The following is a 16,091-nucleotide window of genomic DNA, read 5'->3' on the forward strand; positions in this document are numbered from 1 at the left end:
CTCGGCGGAGTGGAAGCCCCGCCGAAAGGGAGGGAGCTGGCGGGGCGGGGACTGCCGCCTGAGGGCCGCCCAACCGCCGCTTGGCTGCGTCCGCCTCCGCGCAAGGGCTGGCCCGACGGCGAAGAAGGAGGAGGCTCCAGCCTCTGCTGCTCCCAGCGGCTCCGCCCGGCATCGCGCTCCCGCTCGCCTGCCTGGGTCGGGCCTTCCTCTCGCCTCTCCTCCTGCCGCTCGCTCTCCTCCTTCTCGCGGGCGATGGCGGCGCTCCACGGGGCGGCCACCAAGGCCGGCGCCCCGCCGCAGATCCCGGACACCCGTCGCGAGCTGGCCGAGCTGGTCAAGCGCAAGCAGGAGCTGGCCGTGAGTAGGAGCCCCCCGACGCCGAGGGAGGGGAGGGGAGGGGCGGGCTAGGCCTGGGCGATGATGATGATGATGATGCCCCTGGCCCGGGCAGCGTGGGTGGGCGCGGGCGCGGGGAGGGGTGTCTTCTCTGCCCCTGCTCTTCCAAAAGCCCCCACCCACCGCGAGGCTCCCCTGCCGCCCCTCCCCACCGCGCGCTCGATGTTTCCTCTCTCCCTTCTGCCCTTTTGCAGGAGACGCTGGCCAACCTGGAGCGTCAGATCTACGCCTTCGAGGGCAGCTACCTGGAAGATACCCAGATGTACGGCAACATCATCCGAGGCTGGGACCGCTACCTGACCAACCAGAAGTGAGTGGAGGGCGGGGTGCCAAACGGAAAAGCTGCCCTCAAAGAGGACCGGCGTCATGGGTAGCAACAGGAGACCTCTAGCAAAGCACTTTGCAACTGCGCCAGGTCCACCCTGCTCTAAGTGATAAACCCTATAGCTCTCCTCTGGGGGGTGTCCCATGGCCTGGACTGCTGCAGGTGACTCCCTGCTGCCCCCCTTCCGCTTTGAGCTACTCCTTCCTTCTCCTCCCCCCACCCTCCATCTCCTGCCTCACCAGTGGTCCTCCCCTGATTTTGGGCAGGGGCTACAGCCACCTCTCTGGGGTCCGGTTGTGTGTGTGTCTCACCCACTGGGCATGGGCCTTAATCTGTTGTCATACAGCAGCCACAGTTTATTCTAGAGTCCAGAAGGCATCCTGCAAAAGGGCACTCCCTCCCACTTGTTCTTGAAAAGAGAGAGAGGGGTGGCTTCCCTATTTGAGGTGGTGGTGGGGAGATGCAGTTTCACAGGTCTGCCCTTGACTTACACCAGCCAATAGGAAGGCTGCTGGATCAGGCCAATGATCCTTTTAGTCCAGCATCCTGTTCTCAGAGTGGCCAACCAGATGCCCCAACAGGAAACTCACAAGCAGGACCCAAGCTCAAGAGCCCCCTCGTCTCCTGTAGTTTCTAGCAACTGGCATTAAGTAGCATTTACCTCCTCCGACCGTGGAGGCAGAGCATAACCATTCTGGCTAGTAGCCGTGGATAGCCTTCTCCTCCATGAATTTGCCTAATCCTCTTCTAAAGCTGTCTTGGTTGGTGCCCAGCACTGCTTCCTGCAGGAGCAAGTTCCATAGTTTAACGATATGCTGTGTAGCTGTCCTAAATATTCAGTTGAAGGTCCAGTCAGGGAGAAAAACTTGTTTCTATCTACTTTCTCCTCTCTTGCTTCCAGGAACTCCAACAGCAAGAATGACCGACGGAACCGCAAGTTCAAAGAAGCCGAGCGCCTTTTCAGCAAGTCTTCAGTCACATCAGCTGCTGTGAGTGCAAGCTGGGGGCGAGGGTGGCCTCTGTTGTTTTTCTGAAGCCTCCCCCTCCTATGTCCTTCCTTCCACCCAAACATGTGGAAAAAGCATATTGCATGATTTCCAGTAACTGGTACTCAGCAGCATTGCTGCCTCCAACTTTTGGTCCTCCTCTAGGTAGTCTCCCTGTATCCTCCCCTATTGCCAGGAAGAAATCACTGAACTGATCCCTCAGCTTCTCTAGACATCTTTCAGGTTGAGCAAACTCTGTGTTTATTTGTTATTTTTAAAGCATGGAGTTCTTCCTGTCCAGTTTTGGCCGGCCCTCTCCCACAACACACACCATTTGGGTTCTCCCAGTCTCCTTCCTTCCCACCTTGTCTTATTCAGGTGTAGTCTGTTCTTTGAGGGAGGACCAATGCCAGCCCTCCTGGGGCAGAGGAAGCTTTCCCCCATCACTAGATGCCTGAGATCCTGTCAAGGGAGATACTGCCAAAGCATAGAAAGTAGGGCAGGTACTTGGAGTGGGCTGGGATTTGTGTCCTGTGCCTGTCCTATGGCACAATCTTGGAAGTCCAGCCAAATGTGGCACCTCTTTGAGTGGCCTGAGAAGGAGGCGATGGGGTGGAGTCTCCCAGAAGTTCCCACAATCCTCCTCAATCTGGTCTCTTTCGGTTTCGTAGGCGGTCAGCGCACTGGCAGGAGTTCAGGACCAGCTCATTGAAAAACGTAAGTTGGCCTTCCTTCCTGCTGAGCCCCCTTCCTCTCTTGTGAACTTGTCTCCACACTGCTCACTTCACAGATGCTGTGAAATCCAACTCAGAAGGTGCAGAGTTGGACTGTCCCACTTCTGGAAGAGAACAGGATTGAATGCCAAAAGCTCCCTGCATGTGGAAAGCTTTTTTTAAAAAAGAAATAATTAACTATTTTATTGAAGTACTGTAAATAGAAAACCCAATACAATAAAAATAATAGAAATATCAAAATAAGTGCAGTATATCTAGGTGAGACCCAACGTTAGACTGGTGGAATACTTAAGACCATTAGGAAAGCTGAATTTCATATTGTTCTGTGGAGAGAGAGTCCCGTGTGCTTATTATATATAATATAATATTTCACCAAACAGCGTAAAAACTTCTAGGGTCCTCTAAGCTTTTGCCACCAAGTAATTTAGAAGTTATTTTTTCAGCTAATGCTAAACTTCACATATTTTTATACCAAAGCAGAAGTCACAAGTCCTGCAAGGTTTTTCCTGAGAGTTGAAAACTTTGAGTTGCTCTTCCTACAGATTTAGTAGATAAATCTGCAGTGGTGTTGGGATATTTGAGGATTTTGGTCATTTCTTGACCAATTGTCCAGCATTTGAATGTCTGTGGGCAGTCCCACCACGGGTGGAGGAAGGTGCTTCTTTCCCCACATCCCCACTAAGAATTCTGGCATCACATAGGCACATCTGGCATCTGCATAGGATTTTCACAGAACACTCCCTCATGTAAGCTGAGGCTGATTTATATCATTTGGATGACCATAGCACATAGAATCCATTGTGTGTGCAGGTCTTTCTGCTGTGTAAGTATAAAGCCTAATAAAACAGACCAGTGAGAATATCTACTAATTTGGCACATTTGACTGACACTAGGCCTTTCATGTGGAAGGCTAGTGCATCAAGGAGAAGGGCAACCCTTGCATCACCCAAATCAGCCCATGTTTCTTACTTATTTACTCTTCCATCCTGCTCTGAGTTTTCTAAGATAAGAATAGGTAAGAAATATAATGATTTAATTTTTTTTAAAGAAAAGTAAATTGATAATTGATTCAGGTGTGGGTGCAAAAAGCGCATTTCCTCCCTGCTGTGGGGGCTTCCTTCCTGACCCCTGGGGGCTGGCCTTCTGGCCAGAGCCAATGAGAGCAGCTATTTCTCTGAGCTCTGAGGCGTGCCCGGATTTCTCTTTCAGGGGAGCCTGGCAGCGGGACGGAGAGCGACACCTCCCCAGACTTCCACAACCAGGAGAACGAACCGAGCCAAGAAGAAGCGGAAGAGCTGGACGGCTCCGTCCAAGGGGTGAAGCCCCAGAAGGCAGCATCCTCCACTTCGGGCAGCCACCACAGTAGCCACAAAAAACGGAAGAACAAAAATCGACACAGGTGAGGTGGGCGAGGGCCAAGTGTGTGGGCTGAGCTGGAGTTGGGGGGTTTAGAGGGCACCTTCTTTTGAAGGGCAAATACCCTGCCAGAGGATTTCCCCCTCTGGCTTGGCACATATTTTGGTCTTGGAATCATAGAATTGTAGAGTTGGAAGCCCCAAAGGGCATCTAGTCCAGCCCCCTGTGACACAGAAATCGCAGCTAAAGAACCCTTGCGGGATGGCCGTCCAACCTCTGGTTAAAAACCTCCCGTGAAGGAGAGTCTCGCCCTACCAAATCTTTCTTTTGAGGTGGGTGTTGAAGAGGACTCTTGGTGGCACAGAGCAGGGCTGGGGGACTGGATTTTTGGGCCACTTGGACAGGTGGGCAGGGGGAGTGCAGTGCAGCAGTTAGAGCAGTGCTTCCCAAACTTTTTCAGGCCACCGCTGCCTTGGTTCCATAACCTCATCCCCAGTGCCCCCTACTCTGTAAAAAGAATTATTCAGATTAGCGGTTTGCATGACCCGTTAAGGTAATTAGATAATAACACACTAGAATTCAAAACTGTAACAGTTAATTGCACATTTATTCAAAATCCAGTTAACGCTATTTAGCTTAATTATTTCAAGAAAACTGATGAACTTGATACGTTGATACCAGCTTTTCGAAGTCTGAGAGTTATTTACACCTCTAGCGGCCACCCCCCGCCACCCCTTTGCCTCTTAGTGCCCCCCTAAGGAATCACACTAGTGTTGGACTAAGTTCTGGGAGACCAGAGTTCAAATCCCCACTCAGCCATGAAGTTCCCACTGGGTGACCTTGGGGGCTCTGGTCACTGTTCCCAGGCTAACCTACCTCACAGGGTTCTTGTGAGGATAAGATGTGCAGAGGGAGAACCAACCAATGCCACCTTGAATTCCTTGGATGGAAGGAGGTGGGGTGGGACTGTTGTTCATAAATAAAAATACATGTCAGGTCATAGGATGTTCAAGGTGTGATTGCAAAGGAAGAGGAAGCAGGAGAAGGTGCCTTCCTGACTCTTCCTTTACAGGCAAAATCCTGCCCCTTTCCTGTTACTGTGCAGGGCAATAGAAAAAGATGTTCCGTCAAAAAGCAGCCCATTTTGCCTGTAAAGGAAGAGTCGGGGGTGAGAGCACTTAGAGGGGGCTCCAGCTTGAGGTCTCAAGCCTTGCCTTGAATTTTCTTACACCTGATTCACCTGCCATCAGGGCTGAGAAAGGTAGGCGTGGTTTATTTTATTTGTTTTGTTTGGAGCATTTGCGTCCCGCACTTCAGCCCCAAAGACTCCCAGAGCAGCTTAGACTAGCGGCCAAAATTGTGGAAACCTTTTGGAAAAGGTGTATTTCCGAGGTTTGATGGCTCATAACACCGCTTTTTTTTTGGAGTAATACCATAAAATTATATATCAATGGAGAGATAATTTAATGAAGAATGCAACATTAAGTTCACTTACCTGTATTCTGTAAAAAGTTATACCCAAATAACCAGAACAGAGAAGCACAACTTCCTTAGGCTGATATGCAGTAGCGTTCCTTCATTTGAATGTAGCCAATGAGCATGAGTGTTTAGAGAGCCAATCAGGTGTCGTCTTGTTTTGGCAATGATCCAATCAGGTCACAGTAGGATTCAGCTGTTGATGTTATGTACTGGAGCTGAGAGGAGGACATTGGTCAGTGTGTTAGATGATTGCTATCAAGTTGGTTGGTTTTTTGTGTGTTCTTTCATTTAGTGAGCTTGTAAAACGTAATAAAATTAAACAAATGGCGCAAAGAGTTGACTGGTAACCCAGAAAGTGATGTAAAATAGTACTGTTAAGTGAACAAGGCTACAGTTATGAAGAAATTAGAAGAAAAAATGGTGGAAACTTAACTAAAGGTGGCATTTCTAAATTTTTGAAGAGCTATAAGGTCACTACAAAATCAGACTGGTAAAGGCAGGAAAAGGTGCATAACAGCAAGTAACGACAGAAGAATTGAGAGACTTGTGGCTACGTGGCAGAAAAATAATCTGGGTGTATACAAGATGACATGGCGCAATGTAATGTGAAGTTGAGTTCAAGGACTGTTTGGCGCAGACTGCAGGAATATGTTCTAAATGCTAGAATTCCAAGGAAAAAGCCACGGTTATTTCTCAAACAAAGGCTGAAAAGATTAAACTGGGCTAAAACCCAACTGGACAGCAGAACAGTGGGACAGTGTTGTTTGGAGTGATGAGACCAAAATCTCCTTGCGTGAGGAGAAAAATCAGAGAAGATTTACATCCTACTTGCATTACACCTACCATGAAACACCCAGTTAGTGTTATGATCTGGGATTGTATGACAGCAAAAGCTGTGGGCAGAATTTGCATCATTAATGGGAATGTAAATGCCCCAAAATACATAAATGAAATACTTGAGCCCGAACTGAAGCGTTCCACACGTGATCTTTTCATAGACAATGAAGCATTTATAGAAATATTTATTTAATATTTAAACAGGATTTAGTTCCATGACATGTTGCTGCTGATTGCAAAAGGTGGTTTCAAGATAATCATATTCCACTGCTGGAATGGCCTGGGAATAGCCCAGACCTTAACCCAATCAAAAACCTATGGAGCCAACTAAAGAAACTTGTTAGTCAGAAGCAACCCAGCAATAAAACCCAATTAATACAGGCAATAATTCAATCTTGGTTTCACATTATTACAGCTGCAGAACTAAAAAACTTGGTTCATTCCAAGGGAAGGCATCGTAATGCCGTAATTAAAGCTAAAGTTTACCCAACTAAGTATTAACTGACATGGTGAGAACTCTTGCATATCTCATTTTTTCTATGTGTTTCACATTTCTTCTTTATGACTGCTGTTGTAATAAATAATCCTTCATAAAAGTTACTACATTACATTCTTCATTAAATGATCTTTACATTGATATAGAATTTTATGGTATTACTCCAAAAAAGAAGTGGTGTTATGAGCCATCAAACCTCGGAAATACACTTTTCCCAAAAGGTTTCCACAATTTTGGCCACTAGAGTAGATATGATCAAGACAAGACAATCCCTAACTGCAGGCTTACAGTCTATTAAAAACAAACAAACCATGAAACACAAGGGAAACGGAACAGGGAGGGAAGAGGAAAATTAAAACCAAAACTCGGACACCAATTTCTGCACAGCTGTTCCTATATTGACCAGCTGGCACAGTTCAGGAGCAGGAGGTGCCTGATGGAGCTAGGCCTCTAGCAAAGCTGATGAAATGAGCCTTGCTGGTACCCATCTCTCCCACAGAGGCAGCCTGGGGTGAATGGCTGCCTGCAGGTGACAGTTGAGGGCAGAGGAGGCCCGATGGGGCTGGCCTGTCCCAGCAGAGCCAATCATTCTCTGCTTCTCAGCTCTCCCACTGCTGGAACGGCACCCAAAACAGCATGGTGCATCACTTGGTGGACCAAAAGTTCCCCACCAGTAATGTAGAGGGAGGTAGCTTTATTTTAGTAAATTTTGATTCTTCATTCCAAGGAGCTCAGGGTGACAATTATGGTTCTTTCTTATCCTCTCAGCAGCTCTTGGGAGTAGGTTAGGCATGGTTCACCCGGTGACTCACTGTTTGGAGCCGGGCATTTGATTCACCACTGCTCCATGCTGACCCTCTTGAGCAAACCCATTTATGGGTTGCAGGGGGGGTGGGGAAGAAGCCGCCCCAGGGATGCAGTTCAGGTCCACAGCAAGGGATGCTCCTAAATTAGTGGGCGTTTGCCAAGGGCCCATCTTCAAATAGGAAAGAGGCCTCCGTTGAGCAGATGAGAGATGGAAAATGCAGGTGAAATGTCACCTCTAACTGCAGCATGTTATGGCTATTGGCATAGCCCCATCTGAGTCCAGGCTGCTCTGTAAGAGTGAGAGGGCAGGGACCTGCCCCACAGGGGTTGCAATTTAGGAAAGTGCAAAAGGTAGTGGTGGGAGAGGGGGACAAGGGGTGGAAAATGGGAATCTGCCATAGTTTCACATCCTAGGTGGGCATTCAGAATATCTGGCAGCTGGGTAGAATCAAAGATTTACAGAGTAGATAGAGCTGGACAGGATTCCTGTGTAGGAGTTGCAGCTCAGGAATCCCCGACAGATGATGGCCCTCCAACCTCTGTTTAAACACCACTGATGTTGTGGGGCACTTCAGGCTTTCCCTTCCTCCTGGGTTCTCCGGACCGGGAGTCTCATAGCCATGCTGTGTTTGATTGGTCTGTTGAAAATCCCAATCCCCCCAAGAATCCAGACTGGGGTTTGTGAGTGAGGCTGGCATGTGCGTGAATGTCTGGGACCGAATCCGTTCTGGTGCTGCTTATTCCTGCCTTTGCTCTCCCACCTTCCCGTGTCAGCTCCCTCCCACCCACTGCTACTCTGCCCTTAAGAGCTGCCTTTGCCCCCCTCCCCATCATCCTTCTTCCTCCTCACCTGCCTGTTCCCCCCCCCCCCCGCAGCTCTTCTCCCCTTGAGCCCCATAGGAATGCTCCACAGAGCTTGTGGGGTGGGAGGTGGAATCTGTGGGGTGCCAGGCTGAGAGGCTGGGAGTGGGGCGGGGGGAGAGAGGGAGGGATTTTAAAGGCCGGTGCTTGGTCATCAGATGCCGTATTCTGAGGTTCGGCTCATCTGCCACTGGCTCTGTTTTTATTTTTGAATAAACTTGCTAGGGTGGCTAATCGACTAATTAATTTTAATTCCTTAGTATATTAATGTCTGTTGCTTTCTTCCTTTCAAATGCTGCCCCCTCAGCCCGTCTGGCATGTTTGATTATGACTTTGAGTAAGTTTGACTTGACTTAGTTCTTGTGCTGTGTTTATAGTCCGTAGACCTTTCTCCACACCAACCCCCCCTCCCCTGCTTTCATCTCTTCCCTTCCCCCCCCCTACTCCTCCCTCCCGCCATGCCTGGTCAAAGCTATTCTAACCCATAGTTTATCTGTTTAATTGTAGGTATGTATATTAGGTTAGGCTGGCAAGTTTTTTAAAATACAGACAAAAGCGCATTGGAGGTAACTTTTTATTTAATAACCTTGGCAATATTCAATCGGCTTCCTTCTTCCGCTTCCTTTACATCATTTTTAAAAGCAGATAAACTTCTGTTGGGGTTTTGAAAACTTGATTTCTCTTGCTTTGCTTTTCTGAAGCCAATGGCCCATGTTGGACTTGGCATTTTTTCCACCCCGCTGCAGAGAAACACGAGGCCTTTGATTTGGCTGGGGTAGCCAAATCCTCTTTCAATCTGACATCCGCTCTCTCCTCAAAAGAGCTGCACTCTTTAACCTGCTAACATAGCGCATGACATGTTAACTCAGTCTATGGATGCTGGCTAACTCTCTAATTCATTTTCCTTCTGATTATGTGGGTAGAAAACTGCATTTCTGTGCAGGGTTGGGGTATGTTGCTGGGGTGGGGGCAGATTCTGCTTTGGCCTGGCTGAATTGGCAACTGGGGACAAATTAACCACATTCTGTGGCTTGGTTTTTGGATCTGACTTTTCCCTGAATCTCATCTGAAAGCTCCTTTCTCTTTCCTTCCTTGCAGGATTGATCTCAAATTGAACAAAAAGCCCCGAGCTGTAAGTATCATCCTCTGACCTTGGAATGCCCTTCTCCACCCCCTACTTTCAATCCCCTGCCCTCCCTCTTCACCCAGTTCTTCTTTCAATGGCAGAATTCTGGGATGGGGAGGGTGGATTAGGAGTTAAGACAAATCCCATCTTTTCACTAAAGGGTGAATCCTCCTTTTCACTAAAGGGTGAGTCCTCCACTTAATGAATAGAGGGCAATGTGTCTAAGTAGTTAAGCTTAAAGATGTTTTTTTTCACACAGCTAAATAGAATTAAATTATGGAACTCTCTTCAGCAGGAGGCAGGGATGGCCACCAACTTGGGTGGCTTTAAAAGATTAGACAAGTTCATGGAAAGGGTTGTCCTAGCCGTGATAGCTGCACTCTGCCTCCACTATTGGAGGCAGTAATCCTTCTGAATCCCAGTTGCTGGAAACCATAGAAGGGAGACTGCTTTTATGCTTGGGTCCTGTTTGCTGGTTTCCCACTGCAACATCTGGTTGGCTGTTGTGAAAAGAGGATGCTGGACTAGTTGGGCCGTTGGCCTGAACCAGCAGGCAGTTACGTTCTCATGTTTTCACCAAAGGCAGTGTTTGCATCCGTCTTTCTCTCTGGCATTGCCCCTGCTGAGCTAAATCTTCCTCCCTCTCCGCACACTGAATGCAAAGAGTGGGGTGGGATTCTGAAGCAGCAGTTTGTGGGAGCAGCTGTCCTGATGCCCTGCCACCTTATTCTTTCCTGCCACAGGATTACTAGATGCCTCCAAGCTGAATCTTCCAAGAGCCTGTCTGCCTTCCGCCCCAAATCCCAGCCCTCACCAGGAGACTGAATAAGCACAAGGCCAGCTCTTTCCCATCCCAGACTGCCCAGGTGTCCTGGCTCAGCTCAGATGATGTTGATGGGGACAATCTGTGACAGCAGCAGCAGCTGCTCCTTCTTTGCTTCCTTCCTTCTCAGCTGTTCGGCGACAGACGCCCACCTTGGATTCGCCAGCCTCACTGCTGCTGTTCCATCATGTGTAAAACAACCATCAGGAAATGCTCTTGTTGATGTTTCCTTCTGTTTCTTCTGGTTGATTATAACCCATTTTTTTGTCTCATGATGTTGCTTTTTTAAAAAACAACAACAACAAACCTTGATAATTAAATTACAACTTTTTTAAAAAAAAGAAAGAAAAGAAATGGTCCAGCTGTGCTGCCCCCTTGTCTATGTGGGTCCTCTTCCCTCTTGTTGGAGCCTGACTGTGGTGATGCTGGGGGAACTACTTCAAAGAGGTAGCGGGTTGGAGCAGGAAGGTGACTATTTAATTCTCCTGATGCTTGAGAGGGATGAAGGCGGTGGGGGCAGAGTCTCTCTCTTTTTAAAAAACACTTCTGTCTTTTGTTTGTAAATAAAGCCATCAAACTTCCATCTCACTGAGCTTGTTTCTGAGCAGGAGGCATGTCTTATTCGGGGGGGGGGGGGGGACCTAGCTGGCCAGCCAGCCTGGGTCAGGGCCAGATCCTGCTGGTGGTGGTCTGCAAGGCACCATTGCATCAAGACAGGGAAGCCCTTTTGCAGCCAAGAGCTCTGGGGAGAGGCAAGCAGGTCCTACCAGGAGACCTGGGCAAGTGCTGGGGAGGGGGGCTTGGGAGGGAGCTCTCTGATGTCTGTGCTGGCGAGTTTTGTCGGCTCACCTGCTTGTGGCCGTTCATGGATCCAGCCTGAAGCACTTGGGAGAGGCCTTCTGAGACGTGGGGACGCCAGGTGGTCGTGGGATTTGGCACCTTCTTGTTAGCAGGGAGCAAAGGAACCAGAGACATGGATTTCCAAAACAAGCACCTGAAAATCACCCAGTTCTGCTTTCATCATTTGGGCTGTTCCAGTTTTGCACTCTGTTGTCACACCTCCCTGAATTTCAAGGATTCAAAATTACGGGAATGGTGGAGAAATCTCTGTGACCGAAGATGCAGGAGCATCAGCTGGGCAAGTGTGTGAAATGTGTGCAACCACCTTCATGGACAAGTCTCCCCTCTGGCCCATCCCCTTTTCTCGCCACTCCTCCCCCTGCCAATCAGCATTTAAACAAAGGCAACTCAGACAGAGGAATCCAGCTAGGAAGTAACCAGCCAAGAGTACCTTCAGCCTAGATGTTAAAAGTCAGACCCTACAACCAAACCTCCCACCAACACCAAGATAAATCACAAGTCACCTCCCTTTGCCACATTGGAACCCCTTTAGCATTTAAACTTACGTTGCAGTGAAGATGGCAAGAAAGCCATTGAAAGGAGGATAACAAGTTAGGCAAAATGCACTGGGACACCTGGCTTCTAATGGGGTCCCTGGGGTTCCCAAGGGAAGTATTGGGAATTTCTGGGGCTGGGCCCTGACATTAGGCAGAGTAAGGCAGCCAACATAGGCAAAAGATCTTGGGTGTTAAGTAAAGGCAGCATATTTTCAGTTGATTTATTATTACTGCAATTTTGTATTGCAGCCAGGAAGAGGAAGATCAATCCTTATTTATTTGTAAAAATATTTGTATACCGCTATATCATCCAAAGTATATCAAAGCTGTTTACAAAAATAAAAACTACCACCCACTTTGGGAACTACTGTATTAAACTTTTTAAACATTGACTCTGGGTGAGTTGTTGCTTGTCTGTACAAGGAAGTGGAGGCATCTTCACCTTGGGACAAGGGTGGGGAGACTTCACTCCCCCCACCCCCGCAAACTGGCAAGCCTCCTTGCGTGGCTCCTTGTAGAGTGACTGTGTTTGGGATTTGCAATGGGGAGGTATGAACCTGGCTCTTGGCAAGTAATGAGTCTAGCTCTCCTTGAGGTCAGGCATCTGCACCAAAGAGAAGTAATATCTGTGAGCCTCCCTCATGAAGGCTTCCTTTGCAGAGATGCCCAAGGGAGATTTGCTCCCCTCTGAGAGGACTTCTGTGCCCCTTAAAGGTAAAGGGACCCCTGACCATTAGGTCCAGTCGTGGCTGACTCGGGGGTTGCGGTGCTCATCTCGCTTTACTGGCCGAGGGAGCCGGCGTACAGCTTCCGGGTCATGTGGCCAGCATGACTAAGCCGCTTCTGGCGAACCAGAGCAGCACACGGAAACACCGTTTACCTTCCCGCCAGAGCGGTACCTATTTATCTACTTGAACTTTGACGTGCTTTCGAACTGCTAGGTTGGCAGGAGCAGGGACCGAGCAACGGGAGCTCACCCCGTCGCAGGGATTCGAACCACCGACCTTCTGATTGGCAAGTCCTAGGCTCTGTGGTTTAACCCACGTTCCTCTGTGCCCCTTAGGAGCTTGCAAATTGTGCAGAGCTCCAGTCTGCATTAGCAGCAAGAACTGCTTCCATCTTGGAGCCCCAGGCAGTGTCTGTGTGGCTTGTGGGAGGTCTCTTAGCCAGCCACTGGCCAGCCCTGCTTAGCTTTCAGCAAGCGAGTGGCTCTGTGGGCCTTCAGGTGTGGCTGGGACCTGAGGTTTGGGAGCCCGGTAACCTGTTCCCAGAGTACCAGCAATGCCTGGAAATGAGAGGCAAGGAGAGGCGAGATTAAGACCTAATGAAAGGGCTAATCCCCCTTCCTCTCTTGCACTGATCCTCTTGGGTCAGGCAGGTGCTTATCCCTCCCAAGGCAGCATCCCAGAGGGGAAGCCACAATCCCAGTCTCTGTCTTGGGCACCTGGTTTTGTTTGCAGCAGTGGAGCGAGAGCAGGTGAAGATGGCACTCTGCTGGGTGGGATGGGTCAAGGCAGGCATCCTGGGGGCAGGAGGCAAATTCTGCACAATATGCCTGTGTGTGTGTGTGTGTGAGAGAGAGAGAGAGAGAGAGAGAGAGAGAGATGCAATGTCATCCATGACAAATATCAGGAAAGAAGATGTGTAGTCATTAGCTGATCCTGGGCACTTCCTGCCTTTTTGGTGTTTATGAGACCCAGTTTCTCTTTTTTCTTCTGCAGAGGCGCCATGGTGCCCCACAAGAGGCTGCTCCACCCCAGAGCTGGCTTCAAGTTGCTTTTGGCGCTGGTGCCAAAAGCCCTGGATGGGCTGCTTCTCCTCTGGCGAGCCGTGTGGGTTAGTATATGTGGAGTAGTGTAGGATTTCCATTAGCAGGCTGGGAGTAGTCCTGTGACTGGGTGAAACAACACCAGTTCATGTTTTTCCCTCTGGGATCAGTCAGCCAAAGGGGAGGAGCCTTTCAGATCACTGAGTTTTGCCTTTGCACGAACGGACCTTGCTGAACTTTTGCAGTGGGGTAGGCAGGGGTGAAACGGCACCATTTAGGCACTGGCTACACCCCCATCTCTGCCAGTGTTGTGGGCTTGCAACTGACCCCTTGATGCAATATGGACAGGGTTTGTTGTTGTTTTTCAAGAAGAAACAACATTCCAGTTAGTGATGGCTTTTCCAGAGTAACATTTGGCTCTCAAAATCGTTTGGTGGGGAAGGAGTTAGAGTACATACATTTCACTTTTAAATTTTGAAAAGTTTGCATGTTGGTTAGCAGACCCTCCCTATTTTCCAAGGACAGTCCTGGATTTACAGAAGCCATCCCGGTTTCTGATTTGATCCCGGAATGTCCCAATTTCCCTTAGGATGTCTCTATTTTCATCAGAGAAATGTTGGAGGGTATGGGTTAGAGTGAATTGGGGGAGGTTCTGTGGGGTTTGTGTGTGGGTTTTAAACTCCCTTGTTAATTGTGTCTTGTTTTTTAAACTCTACTTCCTACTCCTTATTTATTTGTTTCATAATACCGATAAATTGCTTGATTGTAAAAAAACAACAACCCTCAAAGTGGTTTACAAAGAGAATACAGCAATAAATTTATCAGAAAAACAACTTTAAAACAACACAAAACATTCAAAAGATAAAACCAATAAAACAGATTAAAACCCACATCAGCTTTCTAAGCATCTGCATAGGCTTGTCTAAACAAAAATGTTCTTAGCAGGTGCCGGAAAAGAGTGCAATGAACGTCCCTGCCTGATATCAATAGGCAGGGAGTTCCAAAGTGTAGATGCCGCAGGCTGTGAGCTTCCTTTCTGACATTCCTCAAATGTGGAAGCAACAGCATCCCAGAGGGTGGCAAGCAGAGGGGTGGAGAAAGGCAGCCATGCTGCACATTGTGGTTCAGAGGTTTGCAGTTCACCAAACTGCAATGCCCTGGATTCTTTTGGGGAAGCCCTGGCAGATATAATGCTGTAAATGTGAGGCAGATTGGTAGGACGAGTAATGCACCCTCAGGTGAGAAATGGGGTGGGTGGGATTTCCTTGCCTTTCTAACTTCTCTCTTTCCACCTCCACAGGTTATCTTGTTCTGTTACAAGCTCTGCTGGGAAGCCGCCTTTGACCTTGTGCAGGAGGTAACAGCCCTGAATCTTGCAAGTAACCCCCCACCCCAATGCCACCTCTATCCAAGCTAAAAACAAACCTCAGCCTTCGGGGTGTCAGAGTGTTATAAAGGCTGGGGGTCTAAAATACTGTTATAAGCAACCCCAGTCTCCAAATCGTGAGAGCATCCTGGAGTTCCAGGAGCTTACCCAGGGTTCGGTTTTCTTGGAATGAAGGTCAGAGAAGACTGTGGTGTCTTTAGGGTACATAGTTTTATTTACACATATATACAATCTGAGGATGAAGATGGAGGGGCTCACAATGTCAACACCCCAACAGATCTTGCTTCTCCATTAGTCACAGCTTTGGATCCAGCACAGAGGGAGCATGTCTCTGTGTCTCCAGCTTCCAGCTCACTCTGGCTGCTGTTCTCCTACCCAGCAGCTAGGACTGGTGGTGGATGTAAGCCCCCCCCCCCCATTAACCCAGTGGGAACCATCACTCAGCTGTACCTTTTGCTACCTGGCTCATTCTTTTGGGATGCTGATGAGGACACTTAAGTAGCCAGCTAAGGTCATTGTTTTAACTTGTCTGACTAGTTTAGCAAACTCTAACTAACCATCACTGGGTACAGGACCCCAAGAATTGGAAGGGACTAGACTGACCCCCCCTCCAAATCCACAACAAAACCTTGAGTTTCATGTTCTCACCCTCTGTTGCTGTCTTAGGCTTGTTCGTCAATGACTTCATGGCTGGAGGACATCGGTGAAGCCCACCAAGAAGATGGGCTCCTCTCCTCACCAACAACCCCTGAGCCCCAAGAGGCAGGTTTGTAGACTTACGATGGGCATGTTGGGGGGGGGGGGAAGGGAGCGAGATGAAGGGGTTACATCTTCTCATACAAGGGCTGGCCTTCCATCCTGCTCTCTGTGCAAAGGAGCCCATCAAATCCAGCATCTCGTTCTCACAGTGGCCAAATAGATACCTGTGGGAAGCCCACAAGCAGGATCCTGCCCACCTGTGATTCCAGGGCATGCTGCCTCTGACAGTGAAGGTGGAACTCAGCCATTGCGGCTAGTAGCCTTTGGTAGCTTTATCCTCCACAAATTTGTCCATCCAAGTGGGTAGCCATCACTGCCTTCAAGAGTGTGTGCCATAGTTTGGTGGGGAGAGTGCTGCCGTTGCACTCAAGGCCTGCTTTCGGTTTTCCCTTTGGGGCATGAGGTTGGTTGGCCACAGTGAAAACAGGAGCTTGGACTAGATGGGCCTCCTTTGGCCTGATCCAGCTGCTGCAGGCCTCTTCTTAGTTTTTTTTAATGATTCCTAAATGGAACTTCCATGGACAGAATCATGGAATGGTGGTGAGCAAGAGTGA

At 48.7% G+C, this 16,091-nt stretch overlaps 1 protein-coding gene across 4 annotated transcripts; it reads left to right on the top strand.

The window, feature by feature from the left end:
• Nucleotides 1-102: 102 nt before the first annotated feature.
• Nucleotides 103-10,807, top strand: MEAF6 (MYST/Esa1 associated factor 6). 4 transcript variants are annotated; one of them, XR_003707816.2, is made up of 9 exons: nt 103-357; nt 591-706; nt 1,623-1,710; nt 2,379-2,424; nt 3,651-3,840; nt 8,585-8,614; nt 8,785-8,843; nt 9,376-9,409; nt 10,147-10,807. XR_003707816.2 is itself a non-coding variant. In XM_028739216.2 (8 exons), exons 1-8 carry the CDS (start codon nt 253-255, stop codon nt 10,153-10,155), a joined length of 618 nt encoding a protein of 205 aa, XP_028595049.1. In that variant the 5' UTR covers nt 103-252; the 3' UTR covers nt 10,156-10,807. The 4 variants fall into 4 exon arrangements, 2 of the variants coding, with proteins under 2 accessions (XP_028595049.1, XP_028595050.1); XM_028739216.2 differs by lacking the exon at nt 8,785-8,843; XR_003707817.2 differs by lacking the exon at nt 8,585-8,614 and having other exon boundaries at nt 104-357.
• Nucleotides 10,808-16,091: the final 5,284 nt, after the last annotated feature.

This window comes from Podarcis muralis, chromosome 7 (assembly GCF_964188315.1).
Source record: "Podarcis muralis chromosome 7, rPodMur119.hap1.1, whole genome shotgun sequence".
In the NCBI taxonomy this organism is placed as follows: domain Eukaryota; kingdom Metazoa; phylum Chordata; class Lepidosauria; order Squamata; family Lacertidae; genus Podarcis; species Podarcis muralis.